At 38.1% G+C, this 14,243-nt stretch overlaps 1 protein-coding gene and 2 non-coding genes across 3 annotated transcripts in view; 1 reads left to right on the forward strand and 2 right to left on the reverse strand.

The window, feature by feature from the left end:
• Positions 1-14,243, forward strand: part of Smp_123290 (serine/threonine kinase) — a 99,317-nt gene that overhangs the window by 72,277 nt on the left and 12,797 nt on the right. Inside the window, exons 11-13 of the mRNA XM_018797986.1 lie at positions 4,926-5,015; positions 9,698-9,839; positions 11,109-11,272. Of these exons, the coding sequence (XP_018652973.1) occupies positions 4,926-5,015; positions 9,698-9,839; positions 11,109-11,272 (396 nt within the window). The remainder of the gene's footprint in view (positions 1-4,925; positions 5,016-9,697; positions 9,840-11,108; positions 11,273-14,243) is intronic.
• On the reverse strand, positions 1,744-1,814 carry Smp_tRNA_00317_Pseudo_CAA.1.1. The gene has a single exon. It is a non-coding gene (tRNA).
• On the reverse strand, positions 3,019-3,085 carry Smp_tRNA_00263_Gln_TTG.1.1. Its single transcript has one exon. It is a non-coding gene (tRNA).

Genomic DNA, 14,243 nt, shown 5'->3' on the forward strand with positions numbered 1-14,243 from the left:
CATGATAATCTTTAAGGTTTATCATTAAAAAAATTGGATTTGTATTGAATTCACTACATATATAGTTCGTGGATCGGTTGAAGTTAGACATTAACACCGTTGGATGCCGGCCGACTCAGTGGTCTATCGGTTAAGTACTCTGGCACAAGACTGGTAGGTCCTGGGTTGGAATCTCGCGAGTGCGAGATCGTGGATGCGCACTGTCACTGAGGAGTCCCATAATAGGACGAAACGGCCGTCCAGTTCTTCCAGGTTTTCCATGGTGATCTAGCTTCAATTGATTCATGATTTCAACTTTGAAAAATATATAGTTGCCATATCCAATAATCTTATAGTTCATAGATTCTTCCTTTACATCTATATTTACATATATCATTTATTTTGTTATTTTGCATAGTGAACCAACTGGCTAGATAGTGATAGGGTAATAAACAAGAACACAGGTAGGGACAACCAATGTATTATGGTATAAAATTACAAAATATCTTGGTAAAATATGAGACAATTGAAGCTAGACCACCAAGGAAAACCTGGAAGCACTGGACGGCCATTTAGTCCTATTGTGGGATTCCTCAGTAGTGCGAATCCTTGACCTCGCCTCGCGAGATTGGAACTCAGGACCTACCAATCTCGCGCCAGAGCACTTAACCGATAGACCATTGAGCTGACCGGCATCCGATGGCGTTTATGTCTAACTCCAACTAATCCACTATGAAAATACTAAATCTCCACAAAAACCCTTTCTGATAATAAAATATGAGTACCATACACTGAATATTTCATTCGCGAATCTCACATTCTGTTTGATTCTTCTAGTTTACAATTTCTTTCTAGTTCTCCTGTTCTCTTCGACTCGATCTTCTTAACTTTCTGCGTTCAGCCATTCAACTTTTGGTTGGTTTACATACTACTTATGTCGAGAGACATAAGTAGCATACATCATAGTAGTACATACCTATGGCTCCGTAAAAGGATCGAACCTCACGAGCTTCAGATCTCACGTCAAAGACATTATGTTGGCATTCCATGGATTCACTTTTCGATGTTCAGTTAATTGAGAATGTTTTGCAGACATCAACATTAGTATTGGTGACGGCTGTCCCATACGCACATAATATTATTGAAATTCCTTGATTACAGTCTTTTATCATTTTGTTTGTCGATAACAAATTGAGTGTAACTCATTTTCTGAGTACAGATTTATATACTCGACTATGAGCCATACTTGATATTTTTCTGCAAGTCTGATGGGTAATGTTTACCATCTGGCTGCACTTATCGAAGTAAAGGACGCCAGAGATTGAACATGAGGCATTTTTGTTGAAACCCCCCCCAAGTGCTTTAACTATCACTCATTGAACCTTATCTACTAAGTATCCCTCATATATCCTATTTTTATAATAGAAGGGAAGCATTACGTGTATGTCTGTAATTTAATTTGAAGTCATTATCGTGGGTTGATTTTAAATCTGTCCGATTGACGATTACATACAATCTACCTAGTGAATTCATCTTATAATATCTCAATCCCCTAAAACAAATCTAATTTTTCCCAGTCATATGACTGGGAATAATAAATGAAATACAATAGATATAAATTTATCAGTATAAGGTTGTGGAGATGGTTGAATTTTAATTGAGCTCATGCAGCGATCAATGTTAGACCATCATTGAAAACCTGAAAGAAATGGACAACCCTTTCATCATAGCATAAAACTTCTCAGAAGTATGTATCCACAATCACACACCAAAGGGATTCGAACCCAAGACCTTCGGTCTTGAACACGAACGTTTAACCTCTAAACTACTGAGCCGGAATTCAATAGTGACTAACTTCGAGAGGTAACTCTTGGAGTTCTAGAGAAACGTGATGATCAGTGGAACTAATCCGTATCGGATGTGAGACAGTTGCTCGCTGAAGACAATGGAAGATGTTCTTGTAATATCGTGAATTGGTTGAAGTTAGACATTAACACTATTGGATGCCGGTCGGCTCAATTGTTTAGAGGTTAATTGTTCGCGTGCGAGACCGAAGGTCTTTGGTCTGAATCGGTTTGGTGTGTGATCGTGGATGGGCACTACTATAGAGGATTCCCACACTAGGACGAAATGTCTGTCCAATGCTTCCAAGTTTTTAATCTTGGTCTAACATTGATCAGTTTGTGGTCTCAATTAAAAGGTATATTTATCAGATTATCAAATGAAAATCTGCCTATCTAATCTAGTTCTTACCCATTGTATTATAGTTCATTTATTTTTATTGAAATGTTCGTCAAACTGTTAATAATCTATGAGAATGTTTCAATTTAAATTCCGTTTCAGTGTGATAAGTAACGCGATAATGTTATTAGAAATGACACAGTACTTTTATTTTTAATATTAAAAAAAAATCCTTGGGCACCAAAGTTCTGAATATTTTCCGAACTTGTTCAGTACTAATGGTAACTAAAAGTGTATGCCCCGTAAATACAAAATTTTATCTAGCCGGTCATACAGTGTTAATGAACTTGATAATGAAAGAGGAATGAAACCTATGTCTAATCTTTTTGAATCGTTCTATTTTCATTGTAACTTGTTCAGTAGGAGTTGATTAATACTAAGAACTAGACAAATATTATATTAATTACTATAATCAGTGATTAGTCATTGGAAGTATATGTAAAGTATGTTAAATATTGTATATTTTTGTAATCCATAATTGTTTGGTACATAACTATCATGTATCCAAGGTTGAAACTAGAAGACAAATTAGGTATCTGTTAGGTGTTTCAAACAAAAGTCAATATTAAATTCATTTAGTATTGCTTGTTTGAATCTTCCCATCGATGTGTTAGGACTGCAACTGGTCAGTCTGTAATTGGCATATGTGCATACTGTGCGTATTGCCTCAATATAGCCTTAATTCACAAGCATGGTAAGCAGAGATGGATAGTGGCTAGCAGTGGAATCCAGTTTGACGCGCGTTTCGTCCTATTTGGGACTCGTCAGCCGGAGGTACCTGCATCTCAGAGTTGATGTTCACTCTGGGACTCGAACCCAGTACCTTTCGCTTCAAACGCCATCACGTTATCCACTCGGCCACTGAGTCCTGATAGCCACTTGCTTGTGCGATGGGGTGAAGTTTAAATTCATTTAGTATTGCTTGTTTGAATCTTCCCATCGATGTGTTAGGACTGCAACTGGTGAACATCAACTCTGAGATGCAGGTGCATCCAACTGACGAGTCCCAAATAGGACGAAACGCGCGTCGAACTGGATTCCACTGCTAGCCACTATCCATCTCTGCTTAAAAGTCAATATTTTTCGATTTGTATAGATAATTAAAAATTACATTCACGAGAATAGGTTGTCTTTAGTCAGGATCAGTATTACGATTGTAGATTTTTTCGTAAAAGCACAATATAAAGTCAGACGGTCGTGAAAAGTTTTCAGCTAGTTTCCAACCAATCAGTAAACGGAAATTAATGAACCTATTGAACTTTTCATATCACTGTACTTGTAAATGAAAAAGAAAATATGATAATTCGTTCTATGAACAAAGATCACTTTTCATCTAGAATCATTAAAAAGACCTAAATAGATCTCTAAAAGTCTTCACACTGTTTTTGCATAAGGTTTATAGATTAGGATTAAGAGTCTAAGTCTAGGGTTTTTAGCATAAACTAACATCAACTATAAAGGAAACATGCCTACTAGCTAATATGGATGCATGGAGCGTAAATTTAACATATATTATAAAATATAGTATCACTACTAAGTTAAGGTTTGTTTCATGACTAAATGATTAAGGATTTTAGGGAGTTTTTGATATATAGTTGAAATCATGAGTCAATTAAAGCTAGACCACGATGGAAAACCTGGAAGCACTGGATATTAACACCGTTGAAAGCCGGCTCAGTGGTCTATCGGTTAAATGATCGCGCGCGAGACTGATAGGTCCTGGGTTCGAATCTCGCGAGGCGGGATAGTGGATGCGCACTGCTGAGGAATCCCAGTGCTTCCAGGTTTTCCATAGTGATTTAGCTTCGACTTTAGGGAGTGTTGATTCTTCTGTTACATGCAATCTCCACGCTTATCATTTCCATTCTATGGTAGGAAAAAAATTATTTTTCTCTATCATTTTAATTATTTAGAGCAGTAAAGAAAGATATTTCTACTGTTCGTTAAAAGTTCTATTTGAACTTGATGCAAATACCTAGAAGTCTCATTCTCGATTCCGATTAGTTCGTTTATGTACTATACTTTACCGAGTTTTGTTGAGCTTTTCAATCCTGGAAACGACGCACGTCCTAAGTTTCACTGCTAGCCTGTGATCCAAATAGTTTGAAAACTTACAATTGAATTGAATATCTGGGCAATCTATTCATGATACACATATGACAATAGAGATTAATCAGTCGCATTTCCTGATAACAACAACAATAGAAAAATTCAAACTCTTACATGTTTATTCATTTGGCTTGGGAATATAGCAAAGATATAATTAAACGTTTCAGTAGTGATCATCTGCTTTTCGTCTTCCTCTGAAAACCTTTTCAACTATTGCTCAATTCATTATTATCATAGATTATCTGTACGGATCTGCAGTACCTGCGGAATAAGAAGCGATTAATTAGTCTACTACTCTAATACAATCAGTTTTATTGTGTAAATCGGCAATGACACCAAGTGCACAAAACTTTAAGATTTGCTCACTAATACATGTAGAAAATGAGTTGTACTTGATATTCGAGATAGAACAGGATAAAATGGTACAACTCTATCTATATAGCAGCAAGAACATGACCTTCAGGGATATTTTATACGACTTACATAAGTCATGAATTCGTCGTAAGAAGTCGAATCAGGTTTAAGCAAGTCACGTATTTTTGTTATTTTTTTAGTGCTTAGTTCATGTATTTACTCTTTTTCTCTTTTGTATCTAGATTATTCAATACATATCGTGATAATAAATATGTATACATGTTATTAGAAGCATGTTTAGGCGGTGAATTATGGACTATCCTTCGTGATAGGTAAGTCATTAATGTGAAACACAGAAAAAGATGATCTCTCTATATCTCTTTTTATTTGTACTCTATTAGTTGTGATTATCTGTTGTTTGTGTTTTAGCGTTTGATCGCTTTTTATTCTTTTTTTTTTCTCTGAAAAAGGTATTACAGTCTCATTCTTATTGAGATGTATACCGAACCAATAGAAGTAGTGCAAGTTATGTTAGAGGTAATGAAGAATATATATAAACATGAAGGATGTTATTCAAAAAGAAAGAATGGACAAAATTTCCAAAGGAATTTTGAAGATAAGAAGTGAATGCATCTGCACCAACCAAGTTAATCAGCGTTTCCAATCATTATTGGCCACGATAATTGCGTCAACCTCGACCAATCAGTCTAGACTTACCAACATAGCTAAGATCAACAGTCATTGTTAACATAGACTGATGCCATGTCTTAATTTGACAGGCCCCTTAACTTACTTCTAGCCTATTCTTAAATTAGTCAACATTAGAGTTCTAGATGGAGGGTTGTGGGGTTTACGTAATGCATGTCCCAATCACCTCAGTCGATAAAGAGTCGCAATCTTGTTAACCGATTAGTCGTATTCAAAGCCTCTAACTATTGGTTACGATAATTTCGTGGACCCCAAGCATTTAGTCTATACCTACCTGATGCCATATGTTGTTTTCAACTTCTCTAGTTTTCTTCCAACCTACTTCTACATTAGTCACCAGTGTACGTCGAGGTAGTGCGTAGCTGGGAATACGTAATGTATTTCCTAATCATCTCAGTAGATAAAGATTCATAATCTTATCAGTCGATTGCCCATATGTTACAATTTCTCTTATTACGACCCAACTATTCCTATTGCCTAGTATTCTTGGACAGTACTTCACTCGACACGTCCCCAATTTACAACACGGCTGAACAGGAACGAAATTGCATTCCAAATAACAAGGATAGGTGGAAGTGAACTCCGCCTGTAGCTCTTCTAGAGTTACTGCCAGTCCCAAGCCCGGGTAAAGGAGGAGGGTTGGGAATGGGGTTAGCGACCCCATCCCGTAGAAAAGCTAACTCGCTAAAAAAACGCTAACCAGAAAAAATAATTCAAACCATTTAAACTCTGCCCTGGGAGTTGAAGGAATAATTATGACGTCTCATGATGAAAGCCGAAATTCTTCGGAAGTCACGAGACTGATGCACCTTCTAACAACCAGAGCAACACTCTTTATAGGTACATGGAACGTCCGGACAATGTGGGAGACAGGAAAGACCAGCCAAATAGCAATGGAAATGAGAAGATACAACTTGGCAGTACTCGGAATCAGCGAAACCCATTGGACACAAACTGGACAACAAAGGCTAGGTACAGGAGAGATGCTGCTGTACTCCGGTCAAGAAGGGGAAAATGCTCCACACACTCAGGGAGTTGCTCTAATGCTGTCCAAAGAAGCACGAAATGCACTTGTGGGATGGGAATCTCATGGACCCAGGATAATCAAAGCATCATTCAGAACAAAGAAGCAAGGGATCACAATGAACGTTATCCAATGTTATGCACCCACCAATGATAGCAACGACGATGATAAAGATCAGTTCTATGAAAGGCTGCAATCAATTATAGAGAAGTGTTCACGAAAGGACCTCACAATCCTAATGGGAGATCTAAATGCTAAAGTTGGAGTGGACAACACAGGATATGAAGATGTAATTGGACGACATGGACTAGGAGAGAGAAATGAAAATGGGGAGAGACTTGCAAACCTATGTGCATTCAACAAATTGGTTATAGGCAGCACAATATTCCCACACAAGCGCATACACAAAACTACATGAATCTCACCGGACCACACCACGGAGAACCAGATAGATCACATCTGTATCAACAAAAAATTCCGAAGGTCAATGGAAGATGTGAGAACCCGGAGAGGAGCTGACATAGCTTCAGATCACCACCTGGTTGTGGCCAAGATGAGACTGAAGCTAAAGAAACACTGGACAACTGGACAAACAGCACTACAAAGGTTCAATACAGCCTTCCTTCGAGATACTGACAAGCTCTATGAATTCAAGATAACTCTCAACAACAGGTTCCAGGCTCTACAGGATCTACTGAATGAACAAGAAACTACTTTGGAGGACAACTGGAAAGGGATCAAAGAAGCCCTAACTCCAACGTGCCAGGAGGTTCTTGGTCCTAAGAAGCATCATCATAAGGAATGAATCTCTATGGGAACCCTGGACAAAATTCAAGAAAGGAAGAACAATAAACTAGCAATTAACAACAGCCGAACACGAGCAGAGAAAGTCAAAGCACAAGCAGACTACGCAGAAGCAAACAAGGAAGTGAAGAAAAGCACTAAAGCCGACAAGCAGAAATACATGGGAGAACTAGCAACGACGGTGGAAAAAGCTGCAAGAGAAAGGAATATGAGACAACTATATGATACAACGAAGAAATTGGCAGGGAGATATAGCAAACCAGAGAGACCAGTCAAGGACAAAGAAAGACAGACAATCACTGAGATTCAAGAACAGAGGAAAAGATGGGCAGAATACTTTGAGGAACTGCTGAATAGACCAGCCCCATTGAATCCACCGAACATCGAAGCAGCCCACACTGACCTTCCAGTAGATGTCACTCCACCAACGATCGAAGAAGTCAAGATGGCCATCAGACAAATCAAAACTGGGAAGGCGGCAGGACCTGACAATATACCAGCAGAAGCACTGAAGTCAGACATTGAAATAACTGCAAACATGCTTCACCTTCTATTCAAGAAGATTTGGGAAGAGGAACAAGTGCCAACGGACTGGAAAGAAGGATATCTCATCAAGATACCAAAGAAAGGAGATCTGAGCAAATGTGAAAACTATAGAGGCATAAGTTTGTTATCAGTACCAGGAAAAGTTTTCAACAGAGTGCTGCTGAATCGGATGAAAGACGCAGTAGACGCCGAACTTAGGGATCATCAGGCTGGATTCCGTAAGGATCGGTCGTGCACAGACCATATTGCGACACTACGGATCATCGTGGAACAATCAGTCGAGTGGAACTCATCACTATACGTCAACTTCATTGACTATGAGAAGGCGTTTGAAAGCGTGGATGGGAGAACATTACGGAAACTTCTTCGACACTATGGAGTTCCTGAAAAGATTGTCAACATTATCCAAAACTCATACGATGGACTACAGTGCAAAGTGGTGCATGGAGGACAGCTGACAGATGCATTTCCAGTAAGGACCGGAGTCAGACAAGGCTGTCTACTCTCCCCATTCCTCTTCCTTCTAGTGATTGACTGGATTATGAAGAATTCGACATCTGACGGGAAATACGGAATACAATGGACTTCTCAGAATCAATTAGATGATTTGGACTTCGCAGATGACCTAGCCCTCCTCTCTCGTACACACGAACAAATGCAAATGAAGACCGCAAATGTAGCAGCAGCCTCCGCATCGATAGGCCTCCACATTCACAAAGGGAAAAGCAAGATTCTCAAATGCAACACGGAGAACACCAACCCAATCACACTTGATGGCGAAACTCTGGAAGAGGTAGAAACATTCACGTACCTAGGGAGCATCGTTGATAAACAAGGAGGATCTGATGCAGATGTAAAGGCGAGGATTGGCAAAGCAAGGGCAGCATTTCTACGATTGAAGAACATATGGAACTCAAAACAACTCTCAAGCAATTTCAAGGTCAGAATCTTTAATACGAACGTCAAGACAGTCAGTTATACTGTATGGAGCTGAAACGTGGAGAACTACTACGGTCATCATCAGGAAGGTACAAGTATTTATAAACAGTTGTTTACGCAAAATACTCAACATTCATTGGCCGGATACTATCAGCAACAGCGTTTTATGGGAGAGGACGAACCAGCTTCCAGCTGAAGAGGAAATTAGGAAAAGACGTTGGAAGTGGATCGGACATACATTAAGGAAATCACCAATGTGCATCACGACTCAATCCCTAACTTGGAATCCGGAAGGGAAGCGGAAAAGAGGAAGGCCAAAGAACACACCACGCCGGGAAATAGAAGCCGATATAAAAAGGCTGAATAGCAACTGGAAAGAACTGGAAAGGAAGGCTCAGGACAGAGTTGGATGGAGAATGCTGGTGAGCGGCCTATGCTCCTCGACGAGGGGTAACAGGCGTAAGTAAGTAAGTAAGGTGGAAGTGGGAAGCACAATAAGAAAAACGTTAGTATATATATAGTTTTTACATGAGAAGATTCTAGAATCTTCTCCAAATATGTACTAGCGCTGATTAGATGATAAGTAGCCAACCAGCATGCCTCGACGCAACCATGCACGGGACGTGCTTTAATTTAACCCATATTCCTCTAACACAATCCTTACCTATCACTCTCCATCTAACCTCAAAATAGCTAACTCATTGTCCAGAAATGGTTCGAAGCCACCTATGATCAAATACTAATAGCCTACAAAAGTCTTATTCCTAGTAGTCATGAATTTATGGACAGAACACTCAGCTTTCAACCAAGTAGGTCGCATATGCGAATCTTATTCTTTTTACTCTAGTTAAGGCAACTAATTAGTATCACTAGCTAACTGTTAATACACATTCATTGTATTCTATTCAATACCATGTATTCTATGTTTTTATTGATGAACATTAGATTATGAGAAGGAGTAACTCTTTTTTCTGCTTGTTTTCTTCCTAATAGTCATCATCTTGAAGAACGTACAACAAGATTTTGTTTGGCATGTTGTATTGAGGCATTGGATTATTTACATCGTCATGGAATTGTTTATCGTGATTTAAAACCAGAGAATATGCTGGTGACATCCAAAGGTTACATTAAATTAGTAAGTTAGTTTTTTATAGATAAATAATTCAGCCTACGGATCGATAGTGAATAGAATGCCATTAGAGATTATGGAACACTGGATAAATGTTTCTCTGTGATATAAAACTCATCTGCGATTCGTATCTTTGACCCTAGAACCATCTATTGCATTCTCTGGTTATTGTCTTACTCTTAAGACTGATAAACCTCGTCGGTTACAATTTCTCAATAGGACTTAGTGTATTCATCTCCAAGCGGGCATTCATGTTGTGATTGAGGAGTATTAAGATTAGTTTCATTTGAATATGATATTCAAAACGGATTGATATAAGACCGATTAGTGCGAAACTGCAGTTCAGTGTTCCCTGATTTTCTATAGCACTCCAATTAGAGCTACTGCATGACTTCTGTCGTCTATAAATAATAAACTAATGTCCTCGAACCATTGGTTACAAACGCAAATGATATCAAGAAATTAATATAAATGTATCTTTCAAAGGGTTTATGAATCTCGGTAACACAAATATGAACTGAGATAGTTTTACAGTTTGGTATTGATGTCAAAAGGTTGGAGACAGTTGCCAGGGCGCCCTGTTTAATTTAAGTTTTGTTCTAGTTGGCACTTGTCAACAAGGCATATTACTTATAGTCTTAAGGAAAACTGGTATTTATTTATGAAGTTCGAGTCTGTATCACCATGTTCTACAGTAAGAGAGATGTTACTACTAAGATGTTCTGGCTGTTTTCTAGAATAAATTTAGACGTTTGAACACGATTTTTGCTTGGATTCTTGTAAAGAAAGATTTAGCTAATAAATGGTTTTAAGTCCAATCGGGACATCAACTAAAGAATATACATTGTCACTGCCCGCTACTCCAGAAATTTAATAGATCATAAAATTAAATAGTAATCAATGTGATCTTTATCTGGCTTTAAGTATTGATTAAATTAGACCAATCCATTGAGGGATGAATATTTGGGTCCTCAAGGGGAATCAATTGGGATCCGAAAAGCATAATAGTTCTTTTTTTTGTTGTTTATGACACAGATCGACGTGAATTTGAATTTCGCAGGGTATATAAGTCCCCTCAGAATTTCAAGTAATACCCCACTTCTTGATAAGTTCCAACTGGCAATGAACTTTAATGGAACTAAAACTTTTTATCGACTACCCATAGATTTTATTACTGATTAGTAATTTAAGAGAATCAAACTATAATTAGTATATAGAGTATCACGGTAAACAACTGTATTATTATTATCATTATTATATTTGTGAACTATTTAGTGCGATTTCGGATTTGCTAAATACATTGGAATTGGTCAAAAAACATGGACATTCTGTGGTACACCAGAATATGTTGCACCAGAAGTAATTCTTAATCAAGGACATGATTTCGCTGCAGATTATTGGTCATTAGGTATTTTAACTTTTGAATTACTTACAGGCGCGTAAGTACATAGATGATTTTTTTTGGTTTAATTAATCACTCTGTGTAACTAAGATACCTTTTCATATTGATAATAGAATGTAAGCTGTTGTTGTGTTGGTTTCGTTTACATTCAGTTAGTAGATTTTGCAATTCTTATATACGTACATTCATTCAACAAATTTAGAAACGGAAAAAAACATAATTAATCATTGAGCAAAGATGGATAGTGGCTAGCAGTGAAATCCAGTACGCGCTTTTCGTCCCATTTGGGGCTCGTCAGCTGGATGTGCCTGCATCTCAGAGTTGATATTCACTCTAGGACTCGAACCCAGTAGCTTTCTTTTAATGGATAACACGTTGGCGTTTGAGGCCAAAGGTAATGCATGCCAGCTACAGACTGAACATCAACTGTGAGATACAGGTACACCCAACTGACGAGTCCCAAATAGGACGAAACGCGCGTCCTGGATTCCACTGCTAGTGGAACATCGTGAGGAGATGCAGTTCCGTGGTAGCCAGTGACCAACGATTGATTCATACGCCATTTGTCCCTTCAGGATACTGGAGTCCATGTGCACCATTGGTTTGGAATGAGGGTTTTCCAACTCCCCTAGGTGGACACGCCGTATCCACCAACTCGGTTAAAGCGCCGGACATTTGGTTTGCGTCCTCTCAATTTCGTAAACAACAGTAATGCCACGAGAATGCAGTGAGTAGGACTTCCCTGACAGAGGCTATATATACGTGTGGCCATATGAGAGCATTTTGAGAGGGAGAGCGGACTCTCCCCACTCTCGGCCGTACCAGGGCATTTGGGGGTTCAGATTAGTGTACGAAATATACGTATTCAAACTTCATTCTCGTTTAGTTACGTCATTCTCTAACGCGAATTAGGTCGATAATTATATACGAGGGTAGCTGGGATGTATACTTTGATAATAATCATTCATACGATATAACTGGAATTAGATATAAGGCAACTGAAAACTTTAAAGATAAATGAATGAAATGTAACTGAACATGATTGGTTTAACTAGTTCAGTTTATCTTATCAGTAAATTAGTTAGTCGGTAATAGTCAACATAAAACCTATTGCTTAAATGTATATCTCTATAATTTGCCACATCACATCATTATCACAGTGAGTAACACAAAAGTGGATATTATAAGTAGTATCCAATAGTAATAATACTGATAATAATAATTATTTTTGGATATTATATTTCAAGAGAAGAAGGGATGAATCTGTAAGATATAAACTATGCAATGATACTTAAAAGCAAAATATATTGAGGAAGATAATGAATGAATGCATCTACGCCAATGTGGACTGCATTGGAGTTATGTAATCTTAAACTCTTCAACCATTTATCACGACTACTGTACAAACTCTGACCAGGTGAGTAGTGGACAGCTGTTAATATGGGTCAGATCAACAGTCACTTATTGATGCCACACCTTAGTTTGAACACCTCTGACTTTATTCCATTCTACTCCTGTTAGTATTGTGCGTCAAGGTAAGCTATGGATAAGTATAAGTGACATAGAGCTTAGCTACCTCAGCCAATGATAGACTCATATCAGCATCAACTCATTTATAGTTTTTAATTGGTACTTTAGGCCTAATATCAGCATTGCTCACTTACTCTATAGTTCTATCAAATGTAAGGAATATTTGGAAGACATATATGATCAAATCCTAGTAGTAGTAATCCAACAAATGGTGTCTACCTTTAAAGGTCACATTTCATAACCTTAAATTAAACATGAAGTTAACTCTTATTATTATCTGTTGGGGACTTCAAAGAAATCCTTTACCAAAAACTCTAGAGGCCCAAAAGAAGCCTGAAAATGTTTTATCCAATCAACATTGAATAGAAGCTTCTCCAAAACACCTAGATAAATGAAGGATTATATGTAGCGTTTTGATTGGATAATTACCTGTATCGTTACTATGTTTGATGTGCTTTCAAAACGTTTCACGAGAGCAATTTCGCATGAAACTTCATAAACACACTCGAGTTCATTGAACATAACGAATTGAGAATAAAATTCTTACTCGCATTTCACGCCTTTTTCTCTATAATTCCATTTGAACTGTAGAGGTCATCTGGAATCATAGAAAGTCAATAATAAACCTTCCAGTTGCAGACATTAACATATTACTCCTTAAATATTATCAAAAATTATGACACAAACAAGAAAATCGAAAACATAAAGATAGTTTGTAACCGATTGACCTTAGTGACCAATATGATTTATGTAAAGTCCTTCTCAATATAGATTGAATTTTATCGATCAAATTTCAGTGTGACCAGTACTACTAGTCCAAGTGACTTGACACTGCATGTACTATGTTGTAAGTTGGTGATTAGAGTCGACAGAAAACCCTGCATCGCCTAGATGTTGTGCTATTTGGCACTCATCAATAAGGTGTACCTGCAATCTTAATAAGACTCTTGCTCCCTAGTGGAGCCGATCCCGTGTCACACAGCTTCATGTGGTTGCTAGGGTTCGATCAGCACTTAAAAGGACTTGACATTGATCAGTCCCCAATGATCCGCCAATCTTACAAGAAGTCGGTCGTGGCCCGAAAAATTCAGTGGTAATGTTTATGGTTATGAAGCCAGGTGATTGGGCATCAATTCCCTTGCAATTACAGGTACGTCTTTCTGATGAGTTCCAAATAGCACAAAACCTAGGCGAAGCAGGATTTCTTGTCGATTACCTTCAAGCATTCACTTAGACGATAGTAATAATATTTACTTAGTATTGTTTGTTTGGAGCTTCCCATTGATGGTTTTAGGACTGCAACCGGTCAGTCTCTAATTGGCATATGTGCATACTGTGCATATTGCCTCAATATAGCCTAAATTCACAAGCATGGTAAGCAAAGATGGACAGTGGCTAGCAGTGGAATCCAGTTTGACGCGCGTTTCGTCCTATTTGGGACTCGTCAGCTGGATGTACCTGCATCTCAGAGTTGATGT

Source organism: Schistosoma mansoni, chromosome 6 (assembly GCF_000237925.1).
Source record: "Schistosoma mansoni strain Puerto Rico chromosome 6, complete genome".
NCBI lineage: Eukaryota > Metazoa > Platyhelminthes > Trematoda > Strigeidida > Schistosomatidae > Schistosoma > Schistosoma mansoni.